The sequence below is a fragment of the Lagenorhynchus albirostris genome, chromosome 2, assembly GCF_949774975.1.
Source record: "Lagenorhynchus albirostris chromosome 2, mLagAlb1.1, whole genome shotgun sequence".
Taxonomy (NCBI): domain Eukaryota; kingdom Metazoa; phylum Chordata; class Mammalia; order Artiodactyla; family Delphinidae; genus Lagenorhynchus; species Lagenorhynchus albirostris.
In genome coordinates, this window is record NC_083096.1 from 120,000,864 (window position 1) to 120,018,240 (window position 17,377).

The 17,377-nt window shown below is 39.6% G+C and overlaps 1 protein-coding gene across 9 annotated transcripts in view; it reads right to left on the minus strand.

Moving 5' to 3' along the window:
* The window catches only part of ST6GALNAC3 (ST6 N-acetylgalactosaminide alpha-2,6-sialyltransferase 3), a 655,315-nt gene that overhangs the window by 406,107 nt on the left and 231,831 nt on the right, over positions 1-17,377 (minus strand). For all 9 annotated transcript variants that reach the window (XM_060139734.1, XM_060139726.1, XM_060139727.1 and 6 more), the window contains exon 2: positions 4,231-4,425. In XM_060139734.1, the coding sequence (XP_059995717.1) occupies positions 4,231-4,425 (195 nt within the window). The remainder of the gene's footprint in view (positions 1-4,230; positions 4,426-17,377) is intronic.

Here is a 17,377-nt window from a genome sequence, read left to right on the forward strand (position 1 = left end):
TTCCTTTTTATGGATCTGGACCAGAAAAAAAATACTCCAACCATATGAAATATAACTAAGTCTATCTATTTATCTCTCCTGTGTTCTTTGCACATTTACTTCTTGTACTTCCTTTGGGAGCAGACCATTCAAAAACTAGGTGAATTGATAAAATGAAGCTGAGCTCGAACTGGGTGTAATTTACTATATGGGAGGCCTTCACGACAGACTGTCACAGATTCATGAGACTGCTTATACTTCCGCTTGTGCCAAGCCAAAGGGACCGGAACTTATCTCATCTTTGGTTTTTTATTTTATTATTTTATTTTATTTTTTTTATTTTTCACTTACTATTTCTTTTTTTTTTAAACATCTTTATTGGAGTATAATTGCTTTACAATGGTGTGTTTTTAAAGATAACAAGAGAATCAAATTTTGCTCCCAAGCAACTCAGCTCTCCAGTGTCCGCGAAATCTTCAACCTAATCCTGCCACTCCCACGCCCCATCTTTTTTAGACAGTAGTGGAGAGACATTCTTTCTTGTAAACATTTCCGCTCATAAAATTTTTGTCTAGTGGCAGCAATGTCTGATCCAGCTAAAGCACTGGGCCATAAAACCATCATCAACAATGATCATGTTTGCAGATGCTCTAAGTCTGGAAATAATTGCTGGCATGTCTATGTGTTTAAAAAAATTCTTGGACTTCTGGTGGTTTCTAGAAAGCATGTGCTTTCTTCTGAGAAATTTCTGAAAAAACCTCAAGGACCAAGATTTTCAAATAAATAGATCATCTTGGTTACCACTTGACTCAGCTCAGCCATCGCTATTGACCCTTCTCCGGATTAGAATAGAGTGAATAGGCACACAGGAGTGTGTAGTTATCTTTGAAGCAAAATTTGAGGGCCACTATTATAGCTATTTGCCCCAGAACATCAAATCCACCACTTATCATTTTTGCTATATTACTTTGGCTCTTGAAGATTTTTCGTTCTGAGTCTAATAGTCTAATACAATTATCTCTGGCAAGGCCTGCACTTGAAGCCATTATTTGGTGATGACTAATGCACAGAGAATTTGGGCTAAGAGTAGAGCACAGACATGGGGTGGGAAGGGTAGAATTTTGAGAAGGAAAGATGAAATCAACAAGGGTCACCAAAACTTGTTTTCCTCCCAATTTAGCCTAGAACTATCTGAGTTTGGAGGAAAATCTGTCATTCTTTTGGAGTGTTATACATTGTTTTTCAACTTCCATGCAAAATTTTCTGCTTATTACTTGTACTAATGTCACAGCATGGGGCCTCCCTTTCTATCATGCATAGACTAGAGGAATAAGGTAGCTGTATATCTGCTAGTTTTTACATAAAATGAAATTGCCTATTTCAAATATTTTTAGTTTATTTTAAATAGGTTACTATCCCATTGCTTTTTTTAGTTAAATATTTCTTGCTGTTAAAGTAGATGAAAACGCTTTGTGTGATTCCAGTCCCTAAATATCCTACATGGGCTCAGAATGTATTTTTAATTTTTTATTATAAAATCGACATAGAGAAAAGTGCATACAACATGAATGCATATTTAATAAGTATTCAGAATGTGAACCCCCATGTAACTTCCAGCTGGATCAAGAGACAGAATGTTGCTGATATCTCAGAAACTCGCACCAATCACAAACCACACATTTCTCTCAGAGGTAACTGCTCTTCTCACTTATGTGATATCTAATTCCCTTGCTCTTTTTTTTCCTTTTTAGTTTTACCTCCTATACATTTCCCTAAACAACATCGTTTAGTTTTGTCTCTTCCTGTGATCTATAAATTGAATCACACTGTTTATATTCTCTCATTTTTTGCATCTTTTGCTCAAAATTATGTTTGTCTAAGACTCATACGTATTATCACATATGGCTGCAATTTCCTCTTTTCCAACGATGTGTGGTATTCCAGTGTATGTAGCACAATTTTAACCATTCTCCTACTGAGAGACATGTGGTTGCTTCCAGGTCCTAGCTGTTATGAATAATGCTGATACACATGTCATCCACGCCTCCCACTGCATGTGCTCATGCATGTCTCTAGTGAATATATGGATGACTGGAAATGCTGGGACATAGGGTACGCAGATCTTCAGCTTTAATCGATAATGGGAAGCTGTTTTTTCCAAAGTGCTTGTTCCCCCTGCTAATATATGAGTTTCTATTGTTCCACATCATCGTTGGATTCTTGATGTTTTGCCAATCTGACATTTAGTGTACATTTACCTCCTTGTGCTGTTTTCTTCCTTCTCATTGTGGTTTTAATTTGCAAAACTCTGATTTCTAATGAGATTGGGAACTCCTTCATATGTTTACTTCCTGAATCCAGATCCTTTAAAATTTAAAGTCTGGTACTCTAGACTTTGGTATTTTGGTGTTGTTCACACTGAGCATTTCATGTCATAACTGGTAAGTACTGGGACAGCAAAAGAAACTCATTCATTGAACATCAATTTGGAACTGGGCACCTCATGTACTTTGTCCTATTTAATCCTCGTAATAACTTGCTAGTTGACCTTGTTTTTGTAAGTGTGAGAACTGGCACTCAAATCATGCCTGTGTGCCTCTGTAGTCTAAAAACTCTATCCAGTAATCATGTTCCCTCTCAAGAAATTACCTCCACATGATCAAAATAATGATCAATATCCCGTAGTAAAGTCATTGTATTAAAAATTATACCAAAAGAATTTCAAAGGTGGCTGGTTAATATGTCTAACTAAATAACTGCAGCCCTAGGTCAGTTTTCCCCTTAACACTCCAAAATCCAGTCTATTAACATTTAAAGAAATGAAAGGCTCTTTGGTGGGATTTCCCTCATGAAAGTAATTCGTGAGACAATTCAGTCACATGTTCCATTTTCTACCCATGACAGGCACTTGTGAAATGATTAACACAATCCAGTAGAGTTATAGGATATTAAACGACAGCCAGAAATAAAAGTAGCAAAAGACAAGAGTGAAACACAAACTATTCTCTAAGAGATACATTTTTATATAGGTAATCAATTTATTAGGACACTCAACAAATTCAAGCAGTAGACACTTTTAAAAAAATTAATTCAAAGCCAATTAAAGGATAAACATCAAGGCTCCTAAAAATTTATGTTATTAATGGTGCCTTTTTTTTTTAACTCTAAAGGTCTAATAGAAAGCTTGTAAATCCTGCAGATATAGAAACAATTTTCAAAGAATCAAACTAACCAGAAGCAATGACTCAGGCATGAAATTGCCTACAAAAGCGTCTGGACCAAGCCAGTTTTCAACATCCCTCCCTGATGCTAAGAATAACTCTTGGGATGGGAGTAGCATTCTGTGGGTAACTCTCCTCTCTCGTATCTTTGCAAAAATGACCTTTCAACGGGATCTGATCCAAAACTCTTCCCAGTGATGTAGACACACTAATGACTTGCACCTTTGTCACCAACAACTTCCAACAGGCTTGGACTTGGCATCGATGAATATTAACCTCGCATTCATCCCACTCCATTGAAACAAACGGTGAAAACAATTTTATTAATCACTTCTATACACTTCATACATTTTGTGAGGTCCATTTTATTTCTACTTCGCTCCATGACACAAATCCTTGCTTGCAAAAGTGCTGGCACAGTGTATACTTTCTACTTGTCAATATACCTCCATCTTCTTCTATACCATCAATTGGCTACAAAGATTTAGAGGTTCAGTGATTATAGGATTTGAATGATTTTAACCCCTTTAAATTTGGAAACTCTTTAAACCCCATTTTCTCTGCAGCCACTGAGAATTTTTAAATCAGCTTGGCCTTTTCTAGCTCCAGGTCTAAGGATTACAGAGTTTTAACGAGTATAAATGCTTCTCTGCAGTTCTACAAAGAGCCGTTCCCAACCAGTTGACCTCCAAGAAATAAAGCCAGCCAGTTCTCCAGCTGGTAACTGCTGATCAGAGTTTCTAAATGGAAAGATATGTATGTTATGCCACAAACCACCAGGAAAACATGTAATTGCTTCCTCAACTCCACATGAAGCCAGTGAATCAGAAGATTTGATGTAGGAGGGGCAGCAGACTTTAGACGTGTGTCAGTAAATGTCCAAGAAGGAGAAAACAGAAAATGTCAGGGACCCAAAGAAGCTCACTGGGGCAGAGAGTAATGAGTTCACTGATTGCAAGCCACCTTGCTCCTAAAGAAAAGCTGTTACCATGGATACCCTCAAACCCTATGTAACCCTCTGAGGTCTTACCTCTTGCGTCCTCACATTTATGTATCCATAGTGAGTTCGAAGGGGCCGCCTGTATGTATAGGAGAATGGTATCCATTTTGCACCAGGTTGTCCGAAGCAGTTTAGTAGCAATGGATAATTCACTTCATTCACAAGGCGCACAACCAGCAGGAAGAGGAATGCTGCTATGAAGCTCACTGCAATCACAGACTTTCTCTACAAAACAGTCAAAAAGAAAAGAAGAATGAATGACTTTCAGTCAAAAGCAGTCTCTGAGAGGTGCTTCCTCTCCCTTTCTCTTTCAAAGGGATCAAAGGACTTTGTCATTTAGGATATTTCACTTGGAGACAGAAAATAATCATTTGGTGACCAGGTTGCCCTAGTGTGCTGAGCCTCTGAGAACAAACAGCAGATTTCTTGGATTATCTTTCCATCCCATTCCAATCCCTCCTTACCTTCCCACCTTCCTTGGTGACTCCTATGCAGTTTTCAAAACCCAAATCAGACATTCCCAGCTACAGGTAGCCTTTCCTAACTGCTCAGTTCCCTCCCCACCATTATCCCCTGAGCCCCAGCCTATCTACCCTAATAGAGGTAAGGAGTCCCACCACTCCAATACTTCGAAGGCACTTCTACTGTTGCGCACTTTTCATGGTATAATTCCTTATGTGACTTTTCCTGCATGTAATTTTGAGTTCCGAGAACGGGGGCGTACTGTGCCATACTGCTCTGCGTATCCTAGGTCCTTAACACAGTACCTTACATACTGTAGGCACCCAGCAAACACCTGAGTGAATGAATAAATGGATTTTTCACATTCTTATAGACCCAGTCTCCTTACAGATCATATTCCGCTTCTTCACCTAGCACCCTCTACAGGAAGGAAACTTTGTGCTATACGATATGCAAAAGACTCAAAAAGCTAACAATAAGAGTAGGAAAACAAATCCACGTCAAGCAGCATAACAACATCCCCTAAACATGCTGTCATCAAACCAGAGTAGGAGCAACTGCATCTGACTGCCATGGGAAAGGAGAGATGTATTTGAGACTGAGCTTGATAAAATTCATGCATTTTAATCAATAGAGATGTGCGATCAGAGCTTTCTAGGAAGAGGAAACAGAGTAAGGAGGCAAGAAAACATGACGTTATTCATAGCCACATAGCACTTTGTTTTACTGGGACACAGAAGAAGAAAAAGCTGAAAATACAAACGATAACTTTATGGACTGTCTCAGATACCAAGCTGAGAAGTCTCTACTGAATTTGTTAGTTGATGGAAAGCAGAAGGAGACTTTTGTTTGTTTAATTTTTGAAATGTGAATGTTTTAAGTTATAATCAAACGCCAGTGTGTAAGGTGCTTTGGAGCAGGGAGAAACCAAAGATAGGCAGCAACTAGTTAGGAGAGCATTCCAATTGGCTAGGAGGGATGGAAATGAGAGCGGTGGCAGGGAGTGTAAAAAGGTGAGAAAAGACATGAGAAACTCAATTTAGGTGGAAGACAGAGAACTTGGCTACAGAAAATAATCTGATTGGATAGAAGTGGCAGGTGGAAAATTCAGAGATGCCTGAGATTTTGAGTCCAGGTAACTGCAATAATACTGATCATATCAGGAGAAACCAGGGTGGTTAGGGCAGAATTGATTTAAAAGAGTAAGAAGACTTGGCTTTCTAAGTCCTACTTTTCAAGGACTGATGGGTCATCGGAACGGAGCCATCAAGGGGTCAGGCAGAAAGTCAAGTCTAGAGCAAGAAGAAAGAGCAGAGCTGAGGGCAGATGTCAGGAACAACTCAGCCTTGTCTCCAGGGTGAAGATGTAACCGAAAGCGGGGGTCCGGCTGCTTGCTGCTCAAAAGCCAGTACTAAAGAGGCAAGGTTGATGGAAAGTTTGCTTTATTTTGGGTGCCAGCGCCGCGGGGGAGGGTGGACACCTGCCCAAAGGCTGAGTGGCCCCCGCACTGACAACCAGTGGTCAAGAGCTTTTAAAGATGGGGGGTTCTATCAGCTCCGTCATCTTGAAATTAGTCATGTGGCAGTCTGACCAGCATCATCTTAATTGTGTTAGGGACAGTTAGTCTGAAGTTCCAGGGTCGGTTGGTTCCTATTTCTTTGAAGCCAATTCTCATAATTGTGGCAGCTTATGTCATGGCTACAGTCTTGTCATCACATAGTTAACTTCTTCCACCTGGTGGGGATTTCAGTATCTATGAGACAGCTCACAGGATACGGCTCAGAATGTTATCTATAGCCCTTAAGGAGGAGCTAAAGGTCCTCAACTAGGCTTACTGACTAAACTATTATTATTTAGTCTTGCTGGACCGTTTTCCTTTGCTTCTGCATTTTCTCACTTCTCTGATTAAACTTATTCTCTGGCTAAAGTTTTTCCACAGACAAAAGGCAGGCAGAGGACATGGGGGGTGGGGACCACAGGGTCCCACTCCATTTCAAAGACACAGTGAAGTATTCCTTCCTGAAGTTGGGCTTCACCCCTGATTCTTCTTCAAACTTAAGGGAAACTAAGTAACTTTCTGGGAATGGGTGCTGTTGTATTTTTAGCTCACCACTTCCTGGTGGAATTGGCTTCCTTTTACTCGTCACAGAATGTCCCAAAGGAGAAAAGAAACCCAAAGGTGGCCCCTGTATCCTCCCTGGTCAGAGTCTCCGTCAGGGCAGCAGAGCAAGGCCACAAAGTCAGACACACCTAAAAGAAGTCTTTGCTCCTGTTCAGCTCCCGTGATGTGGAAAAGCCCATCCATCCCCCTGTCCAGCCAGCCCCATCTTCCAATCACCTGAAAGTCCCTTGAGTTCTGCCTCCTCAAAACCCCTCATCTCACCAGTAACTACCACAGCCTTACCTCATTTAACTTTCTAATCATGAAAACCTGTTTTAATTTGCTCCTCTGTGGAAGCACTATGTCCACAACATCGCAATGTGTCAAGGTAACAGCTTAAATGAGGTGACGGATCTTACAAGTTGAAAGGGACATAGACCAGAACAGATGGCTAAATAAAAGCAAAAGGGCCAGTCACCCATTAAGTAAACTGGTAAGAACCTTTTTTTACGGGTAGATTGTTGCAAAACAGCAGCTTGCTTTGAAGGAGACCCAGATGGGATTTGTGCCTTTGTCTATTCCAGAGCCCAGCATGGCTCTCTGCTTCTCTCAGCTGCCGCATTGCATTGCACGGCTGAGGGTCTGGGGACTAAAGCATGGAGGGCCTTTCTGAATTCACTGATCTCACATAGCAACACATACATAATGCATCCATGAGAGGAAAATAAATCAGCCCTTTTGACAGAAACTTCAAAATGGAATTAAATCGCACTTGTAAAAGCCCGCTCCCCAAGTAATCCGTGTCTGCCTCCCATGTTCTGTCAAAGGGAACCAAGTAATGAGCAGAGAGCAGACGAGGGGAGCAAACGGGGAGTGGAAGCCAGACACCGACTCCTCTGTGCTGAGCCTGGATCACAGTCTGCAGTGGGCAGATGGGCTCTTTTCACAGCTCCGGCTTCCAGTCCCATTTCTGTTGCATTGTCTGAACCCGATTCTTTGCCTTTCTTTATATTTCCATATTCTTGTTTAACATGAACGCATTCCCATAGTGCTGATATAAAACCACCCTGAAATTTCACTAGAAGAGGTCTAATGTCAAGCACATTCTGGACACAAGGACAATGGGACTCAACATGAAGTACATTCTTCTAGTAGTCACTTCTGCCAGATCGTGACCTTGAGCTTCAACAACTACAGTGAAAACCATGGATGAGGCTACTCACAATCTACAGACACCAGAATGCAGTGAGAATGTGTGTGTCTCTGTGTAGGGATGTGGGAGTCGGGGAAGTAACAAAATACCAATATCCATGATATACGTGAATATATTCACTCCTTCAAGGTGCAACTGCTCATTGAGTCCACATTCTGTGTAGACTTGGCAAGGTGCTGAAAAAAAGAAATAAAACCATAAAAGACAGACAGACAGACCATGCTTCCAAAGAGTCACAGTTCAGTGCACCTGGCAAGTAAACATAAAATTATAATACCACATATCAAATGGGGTGATGGAGGTATGCACAGGGCCCTGTGGCAGTCCAGAGGAAGACGGGGGAGAGCCGTGCCTGGGACAATTCAAAGAATGCTTGTCTGAGGAGGTGATGTTCAAATGCAGTCCTGAAGAACAAGAAGGAGTTAGGCAAGTGGAGATGGGAAGGCCATGCCAGGCAGAGGGAACAGCACAGACAAAGGCACAGGAGTTTCTGAAAGGCCTTAATTTGGTCAGAAACATGCAAGTCATTTGATAAGTAGTGGGAGATATGCTGGGAAGTGGACAAGGTTCAAATCATAACAAAAAATAATAAGCCGAATGCATTGTCAGATGCATTTATCTGTCCCATCTACCTTACATTAGCATAATGAAAGGATAAATACATCAAAGTGCTGTTTTATAACTCTAAAATATTCTTCACTTTCCAATCAGATGTATCAATCACTTCATTTTATTCCGAACTGCCATTTAACGCACCACACCTTGTTTCCAGTTGTTTGAATTAAGTTTATCCCATCACTTGCTTGTTCTTTTAACTGTTTTGAGTCTATCAACAGTCAGCAAATTAGACTCTACTTGTTTACACATGTGTTCTACGTCTAACGATTTGTTTATGGATGTGATCACTGCTGCCTTTATTGAGGTAATCAGAGCATCCCCTAGATTCAACAACCAACAATTAGGTAAGAGAAAGCAACAGTAAGTACTTGTCAAGTTTATAATGCATAAGATTCAGTTCAACAAACTTTTCGTACTGCAGAAAACAGACATAAGTTTAATAAGGCATTGCCCTAAGATCAGACGTGTGAACATTAAATGATATAATGGGTGGAAAAAGCAAAGCACAGTTTTAGGCACATAGTGAGCACTCAAAAATGGAAGGTGTCACTATTATGATATAACCACGAATTGTGAGATCCTTGGTGGACATCAGCCAGTGGTGAGCATTGGCCAGCCCGTGGGAACAACGATAAGAACCGAGAGATATCTTTTTCTTAAATATTCCAAGCAGCTGCAAACACTTGAACTATTCAGTACAACTCATCCACACAAGCTCTGAGAGAATGTCACTGTGCCCAAATAGATCTGATGAATTGCTTTAGGGAAAGCTTTCTCCTTTTGGGCAAGTCTGAAGGGGCCTTTAACAGCTGAGACATTTAGAATTTAATCCCCTCTGTGCTGCAAAAATATGCATCAAAAATGTGGCATTCCAGTTGCTCGCTCTTTAGAGTAGGATATCAGACTTTATAGCAGAAATACCTATTTCAAAATAAAACCCACAGAGAATTCATGATTTAGGGAGAAAACAATTGCCGAGATTTGGACCTAGCAATTTTGCAACCTTTATTAACATTTTTATGTTTTTATTCTTTTTACCACAGACTTTAACCACAGAATAAATTCTTTAACTTTTAGGTTAGTCGGTTGCTAGATTTTTGGCTTCTTTTTCGTAAATGATAAACAACAGTACAAAGGCGTATTTTTCTACTTAAATCGTATTATTTAATGACTGAATTAGTTGCTTACATGGTAAAATGGTACACTTTTGTCCATATGCTGTCATTTACTCAATAATAAATATGAAAGCACAGTGCCAACTGTATTATTTATACCGTTACTCAGTAACCTCACACATTGATAGGACCCTACTCATTGCTTATTTGTGACCTGATCAAATATAATTTCTTTCCCACTTTTCCCATAGTTGTGCCACTGGCCAAGCTCCAAATCTGGTTCTCCCTGAATACAACAAAGCTTCATCCCATTTGCACAAGGATGAATTATCAAAGCTCAGAGTATATACATAAAACCCTTCATTTGTTTCACTTTATTTACTGAATCAACAAACTGGATCCTGCTTGCTAAACTATGGTGAACTCTGGGGGAAATCTCACTCATTTGTTGGGGGGATAAGAAAAGGAGGGTAAAAAAAGGTGGACAATTCTAGACTGGTGGAGTCCACACAGGAGCTTACCAAGGGCAGCCTTAGGCAGCATAGCTGGTAATAGAATCTTAGAGGCCATCAAGAATAGAGTAGTGAATGTCAAAAACAAGGTCAACATGGGAGAAAGAGTGGCATTTCAGAATCTAGGAAGCTGATGAAGAAAATGTGATAGGTAAAAGCAATATATTTTGAGAGCAGGCTTTGAAGAAGGCAGAGGAAGTGAAGCTAGAGAGGCAGGAAGGGATCTGGTTATAAGAAGTTATATATCATGCCAGAGTCTGGACTTTTCTGCAGAATACAAAGAAGGGGTCTAAGTGTGGGATAGAGAGGGTCAGATCTGATCAAGGAAAGCTCACTCTGTAGGTGGTGTAGTCAATGAATGGAGATGCGGGAAAGACCCTTCAGGAAAGATAATGACAAAAGCCAACAATGGACTACTTCTTCAGATATCACTAATGGACATTGAATTCTCAATATGAAAACTGCAATTGTTACTTTCAGAGACTGGCTTTTCTTTTCCTAGTAGGGCCAGTGGGAATAAAGTCCAGATACAGCAGATACGGATGAATAATCATCATAGACTTAAGAGAAGATAATATTTAATGAGTGTTATTAGTTGGAGAAATATTTCTGTAATCCCTACTTTCCAGATGAAGAAATAGAGATATGAAGAGGTTGAGTAACTTGCCCAAGGTCACAGAGCAAGAAAATAGTAAAGACAGGTACTGAACTCAGTTCTGACTCCAGAGTCTGTGTTTTACTGTATGAATTAACTAAGTTGTTCATTGTTACTCATACCAACAGGAACACTCTTACAGGATTGGTTCAGAAATTTTAAAAACTGGTACTAGCCATTAGCAGATTTTGTAATACATTTTGTCAATAAGCAAAATACCTAATTCATATGGAAAATTAAGAGGCTGATCTGAAGCATAGCAATTATATTATTTCAAAATCAGTAATTTGTGGACAAATTTAACCCTGGCTCTATTCCCAGTATTAAAAAAAACAACTACAGGGTACCATTGATTAGCACTAAGGGAAAATAAAGCAATTATTCTTCCACTTCTGCTGGAGAATATTAGGTACCCTTTGTCAATTAATAGTGTGGAGTCTTAATTCAGACAGTTTATAGGAACCAACATGACAGAATGGGTATGTCTTTTTTTCTCAGCTCCACAATTCTATAATCTTTTTATTCAGTGAAGATGCAGCCAAACAGAAAAATGTTGATGGCTTCTTTAAATAAATACATGCATAAATATATAAATAAAATTAAAATGAATTTTTTACAGTAGTGGAACATCTTCAATACGGTGATCTACTTTAAGACTTTGGAGCCATACTTGTATATTAATGCATATATGTGGAATCTAGAAAAATGGTAGAGATGAACCAGTTTGCAGGGCAGAAATAGAGACACAGATGTAGAGAACAAATATATGGACACCAAGAGGGGAAAGCGGGGGGTGGGAGGTGGTGGAGGTGGGGGGGATGAACTGGGAGATTGGGACTGACATGTATACACTGATGTGTATAAAATAGATAACTAATAAGAACCTTCTGTATAAGAAATAAATAAATTAAATTAAATTTTAAAAAAAAAGAATTCGGAGCCACATCACACATCACCTTCAGACAGTCCAGTTCAGACTGGGTACAGTCCAGTAAGAATTACAAATCCAATAAACAAAAGCCAAAGCAATAGAGTTCTCATGGGCACCCCCACTGTCATAAATTATTCTGTTCAAAACGCTAGTCCTAGAGAAAAATTACAGATGGCCAAAACTTCTTCAGGGATTTTTTTTCCCCCAAAGGAGACTTCTTATAGCTGCAAACACTAGAGAAGTTCAAGTTAATGTGAACATTCTGAGTGTCAGATGGCACGATAAGAGGTCACACTGAACTTTCTAACACATTTTAAAACCTAATGAAACATGTCAATGAGTTTTCAATATGCCTGCACATTTTCCTTCTTTTATTTGAGGAGGGAATTAGGTTTCCTGACCCATTTTGACTTTTAAACTGCTACAGTACCGAATGAAAAAAATCATGGCTACATTCACTGAGTTTGTCTATTTTGTAAAATTATATAAAACCAGTTTTATATCATTTTGCTTCTTCATCTTTATCGTATTGCTTCAGCATATATCCTTTCACATAGCAGAAAAAAATGAAAGTTCTTCAGAACCACAAGATAGAGCTGAAGACAGATATTGAATATGAAAAATGAAGGACCCCGCAAGCAGTCTCTCAGTGTGGCTGTACAGACAGACACAGAGAAATTTAATCCAAAAGACTGGTTCTCATGATGAGAACCTCAGAGACTGGGGCAGATGAACCTGAAGTTATCTTTTCTCCTTTTTTCATTAAATCCTAGTACTTATGGGAAGAAATATGTTCCAGTCCACCTATTGCCCTCTCCCTGTCCCCTGACATTCTGTTGAGGGAAGAGAGGGGCTAACTATCCAGGGGCAATGAAGATAATTAGGTCATCAGACCAGGTGCTTTTGTTTTATTCTCAGCCAACTTATAGTCTTCATTGGCCTTACTTGGTTTCTATGAACATCTGCTTGGCATCTTTTACTCTTAAAAAGATGTTTGTCTTTTAGAATCCAATTCTTACTTTGTGTTTAGGACACAGAAGTGGAGCATAAGGATAAATTCTGGTGGTCGTAATGTCATTAGGGAGGGAGTCCTGCCCAGAAGCATCACGATAAAGATGAGAATGACAATGATGAGGACGATGACGATGACACCGAGTTTTCTTACCATGTCACATGAATCTACGTGACATTACACTATAAAACACTTACCTTTTAAGCAGTTTCAGGCCTACCACCTCACATGATTCTCCACATAGCCAGTGAAGTAAGAAGGGATGGTTGGATGCTTGAAAGCCTCATCTCCCATTTCTCCTTTCATGCCCTCCATGTTTCCACCCGGACTTCTCACCATGCTCCAACGGCCCTTGGCTACCCAGGTCCTATGACTTTGTCAAGGCTGCTCCGCACTGGTGCCCTGCTGTTTTCTACCATCCCCATCTCTACAAGTTTAAATATAACTCAGCTTAAATAGTGTACCCCCCCAAAGCCCTCTATTTCTCCCTGGCTTCCAGCTCATGGATGAGGGTAGGGTGGGGATGGTGGGTAGTGAAAGAAGATAGAAGAAAAAGATAAAGAGGAATGCAGAGGGAGGAAGGGAGAGAGGGAAAAATTCCTCTATAATTTTCTTTATAAAAATTCCTTGAGGACGTGAACAAAGGCTGAGAAACATCTCTCATACAGACAGCATCAAACACAGTGTCTTCCGCATAGCACAGAGAGATCAGCTCGGTGCTTTGTGACCGCCTGGAGGGGTGGGATAGGCAGGGTGGGAGGGAGGGAGACGCAAGCGGGAAGAGATATGGGAATATATGTATATATATAACTGATTCATTTTGTTGTGAAGCTGAAACTAACATACCATTGTAAAGCAATTATACTCCAATAAAGATGTTAAAAAAAAAAACAAAAAAAAAAACACAGTGTCTTGAACTTAAAAGACATTCAGTAAATATTTGTGGAAGAAAGGAAACAATAAAGGGGAGAAAGAAGAAAGAATGCAGGGATTCAAAGTTATTCTCGTCTAAATATAAGCAGTAAATCATCCAAAAAGTTTTAGTTTAGGATCATTAGGAAAAATGTTTTTCTATGAGGGGAAATTGTTCTTTTCTTTCTTCTTCTTAATTCACCTCACTTGGAGATTTCTGTGTAGATTTGATGTGAGTGTGGAGGGGAGGTCGGGGAGGAGGGTTAGGAGGGGGAATATAAAGTGAAGTGGGAAGAATTTGAGTCTTTGTTAAACCGGACTTTTCGCTGAGCGCTGCTTTGAAGTTCCTGATAGAACTCTCAGATCTGCTTAGAGCAACATCATTTATACAGCACATCATGAAAAGACTTACAAGAATTCACATTTTTTAGAAAACCAACTCTTGTCTGAGGAGAACACTTAAAGCTAGAATTCCGCATCATGGAATGAAAAGTGCATAAAAGAAGGATTGCCTGTCCTTCTAATAAGGACAATGGCCCATTTTCTGAGGGAAGGAACTTGCAACTGTTTGCTGTGTGCTCAGCAAGTTATCAGGTATTGTGCCAGAAGCTTTATAGGGATGAAATTAGACTCTCACCAGCAGCCTATCTGTAGACTCAGGGTGGTCAAGTTACACTAAATGAGCCAATACAGGTATCCTTGGGCACACTGTTTAACCTGTTTGTGCTTCTGTTTTCTTACTTAAAATTGGAGGAAAAATCGTACCTGCCTAATATGATTGTTAAAGGTTTAAATGAGTTACTACATATGAAGGGCCTTACAGTACTGCCTGGAAAATGGAAAGTGCTCAGCACATGTTAGCTTTTACTGTTAGAGTATTTCATCAGATCTAAGACACCATCAATTGTCCATCACACCGTTACTCTAAATATGATAAGAAAGGAAAACAAGGTGGGGAGTCTAAGTTGTCTCTGCAAAAAGCTGACACCAAAATACTATTCCCTTAAAGTCAGAATATTCTAAAAATAGAGCTGCCATCTAGAAAGGCACAGCAAGAAGAGAGAAAGGAAAAATAATCCCCCCTGAGAACCTGAACCACAGTCAGATACTCATGCAGGTTTTTGATACAAGTTCACATTACCAGTGTGATTCAAGGTAAAAGTCAGTAAATAATTCAATTTAAAGTGGTCTCCAGATGGTAGTATCCCCAGGTGACCATCTGAAACAACACAAATCCTATCTGGAAGAATTAAACTTCGTTGTAGGCAAATAGCAACTGCAAGGTATTGTGTATAAGACACACCTCCTTCTCAGACATGTGAAAAAATAGAAAAACATTTTTAAATACATGAAATATGGTGGTATTATTATAGTTGTCATGGTTATCATTGTCATCATCATCATTCTAGGGAACAAAGAGAATCAGGAACGGAGCCTGGACTATTTTAAACACCTGTCCCTCACCCTAAAACCTAAAGGAAGTATAACCTCAAATCCATGAAGAGAGGATGACAGAGTCCTGGAGTTTCCCAGGACATTGGAATTCACCAATGTAAAAACCCTCTGGGTTTTTTTTCTTCTTGTCAAGACTGCACAAGTTAAAAAAACAACAAACCCCCTTTTTTTGAAAATAGTTAGACTACCCTTCACACACATTCATATGGACCCCATCCTCATGCACAGGTATCAGCTGCTGCACCTTCCAGCATCTCTTTAAAGAATCCTCTTACAGGTCAAAGTTGAACCTTGGTTGAGGAACGCATACATATTAAACAGTCTTTCGCTGAACACAAGTACAGTTTTTCAAGGGCACAGGTCTCATGATGATAATAAGTAGTATTGTGCCAAAAACACTTGCATTTCTAAGTAACAGTTTTCCTACTAATTCTGGATTTAACATTCGACTGTAATTTGAATTGCTCATGAAACATAAAGCATATTAGTTTATTACTTGTAGTCCCCTGTGCTAAAATAGCAAAGGCAGAAAGATCTCCCCTGTTACGCACAAGGTCTGCCATCAGTGAGGCTTTGATATTTCTTTTTATCATAACCAGATCAGTCAGTGACATATTTCCAATAGCCTACTAGCCACCGCTATTTGGATGTCTGAGGCAACTCAAATTCAACAGTAATAGTCCAAATCCAAACTAATGATATCCTCTACCCACAACCCTCTCCCCCTTACCTCTGAGTGTGCCTCTGAGTAGCTACTACTCGTTACTTTGGAGCCCCAATAATTAAAATCTCAACTTTGCTTAGTATGACATGGGGCACCTTCATTTTCTTTCTCCCTGTTCCTCATCTATAAAATCACAGAGTCATTATGAAAATTAAATAATGAGGTAACACATAAAGGACCAAGCTTAGGACCGAGCACATAGCAGGCAATCAATGATCATTGATTTCCTTCTCTTCTCCACATATTGGTTCCCCTGCACAAGCTATCCTTCCTTCGTGGAATATCTTCTTCTTTCCTTTCTCTGTCAGAAAACTGCTACTTATTCTTTAAGACCAAACCCAAAGGTCATCTCTTCTGAAATGATCCTGACTCTCCACGAAGATTTTAGAGCACTTTTTTCTGAAGCATAATTCACAACACTTGGTAATTATTTGATTACCAGTCAACTTCATCATTCAACCAAATTCTGCAAACACATGGCATACCATGCCTCCACATTCTCTCCAGACAGACATTACTAATCAACCGCAGTACCATTTCTCTCCAAGTGAGGATGCAAATTCAGAACACTTTCAACACAATGCTCCAGTCAGTAGTGATGCTGATAAATGCGACCTGATATATTTACCTCTGTGGCACAAAACAGTTAGCAACTAAAGGCCAGAGGCTATACCTTGATAAGTCTATAACCCATGGGACCACAGATAAGACTGTTATCCTCTCTAGGTCTCAATTTCCTCATCCGTATGATAGAATGTTTTTAGGACCCTAGCTGGCTCTCAAGTCTAATGACACTATAATCATGACCAGGAACCCTGATTGGTCGTAGCTGATGTCACTTTGAGGAAGGTTTGCAGCACAGCTCTGTACATAGCCCCCACTCTAGGTTCAGGCCCATTTTTTATCACAGAGTTACGCATGCCTTCAGACACTTGAAAATTGAACCTGGTGTCTACGTAATTGAAATAGAAATGGAATGAGAATTTGTGATCTCTCAACTTGTTAGACAGCAGCTGACACTTACCAAAGCCTACCTGATTGCAGCAATTTTGCACCTGCTGAGAAAAAGTTTGCAGCAAAAGAGATCATTCCTTTTTAATCCCTGTCTGAAAAGAAGCTTCCATATACTTTCACCCAGTTATACAGAATAGGATCAGGTTCAGTCTTTCATATGCCTATGGACACTGATGGCTTAACACCCCTAGTCAAACCACTTCCACTGAGCCCTGACACTCACAATAGGAATTTTAAATGTCCACTGAGTTATTTTGTTGAAAACCTGATATCAAAGCAAAGACAGTCTGAACATTTTCAATTCTACGTATATTTATTAAAACAAGAAAAAAAAAACAAAGCTGTCCCTGTGTCTTATATGTGACTCTGCATAAAGATGAGGTTTCTCTGGAAATTGTTACTTCTATAAACCAAATATTCAGATTTATTCAGTAAACATTATCATAAAAATAT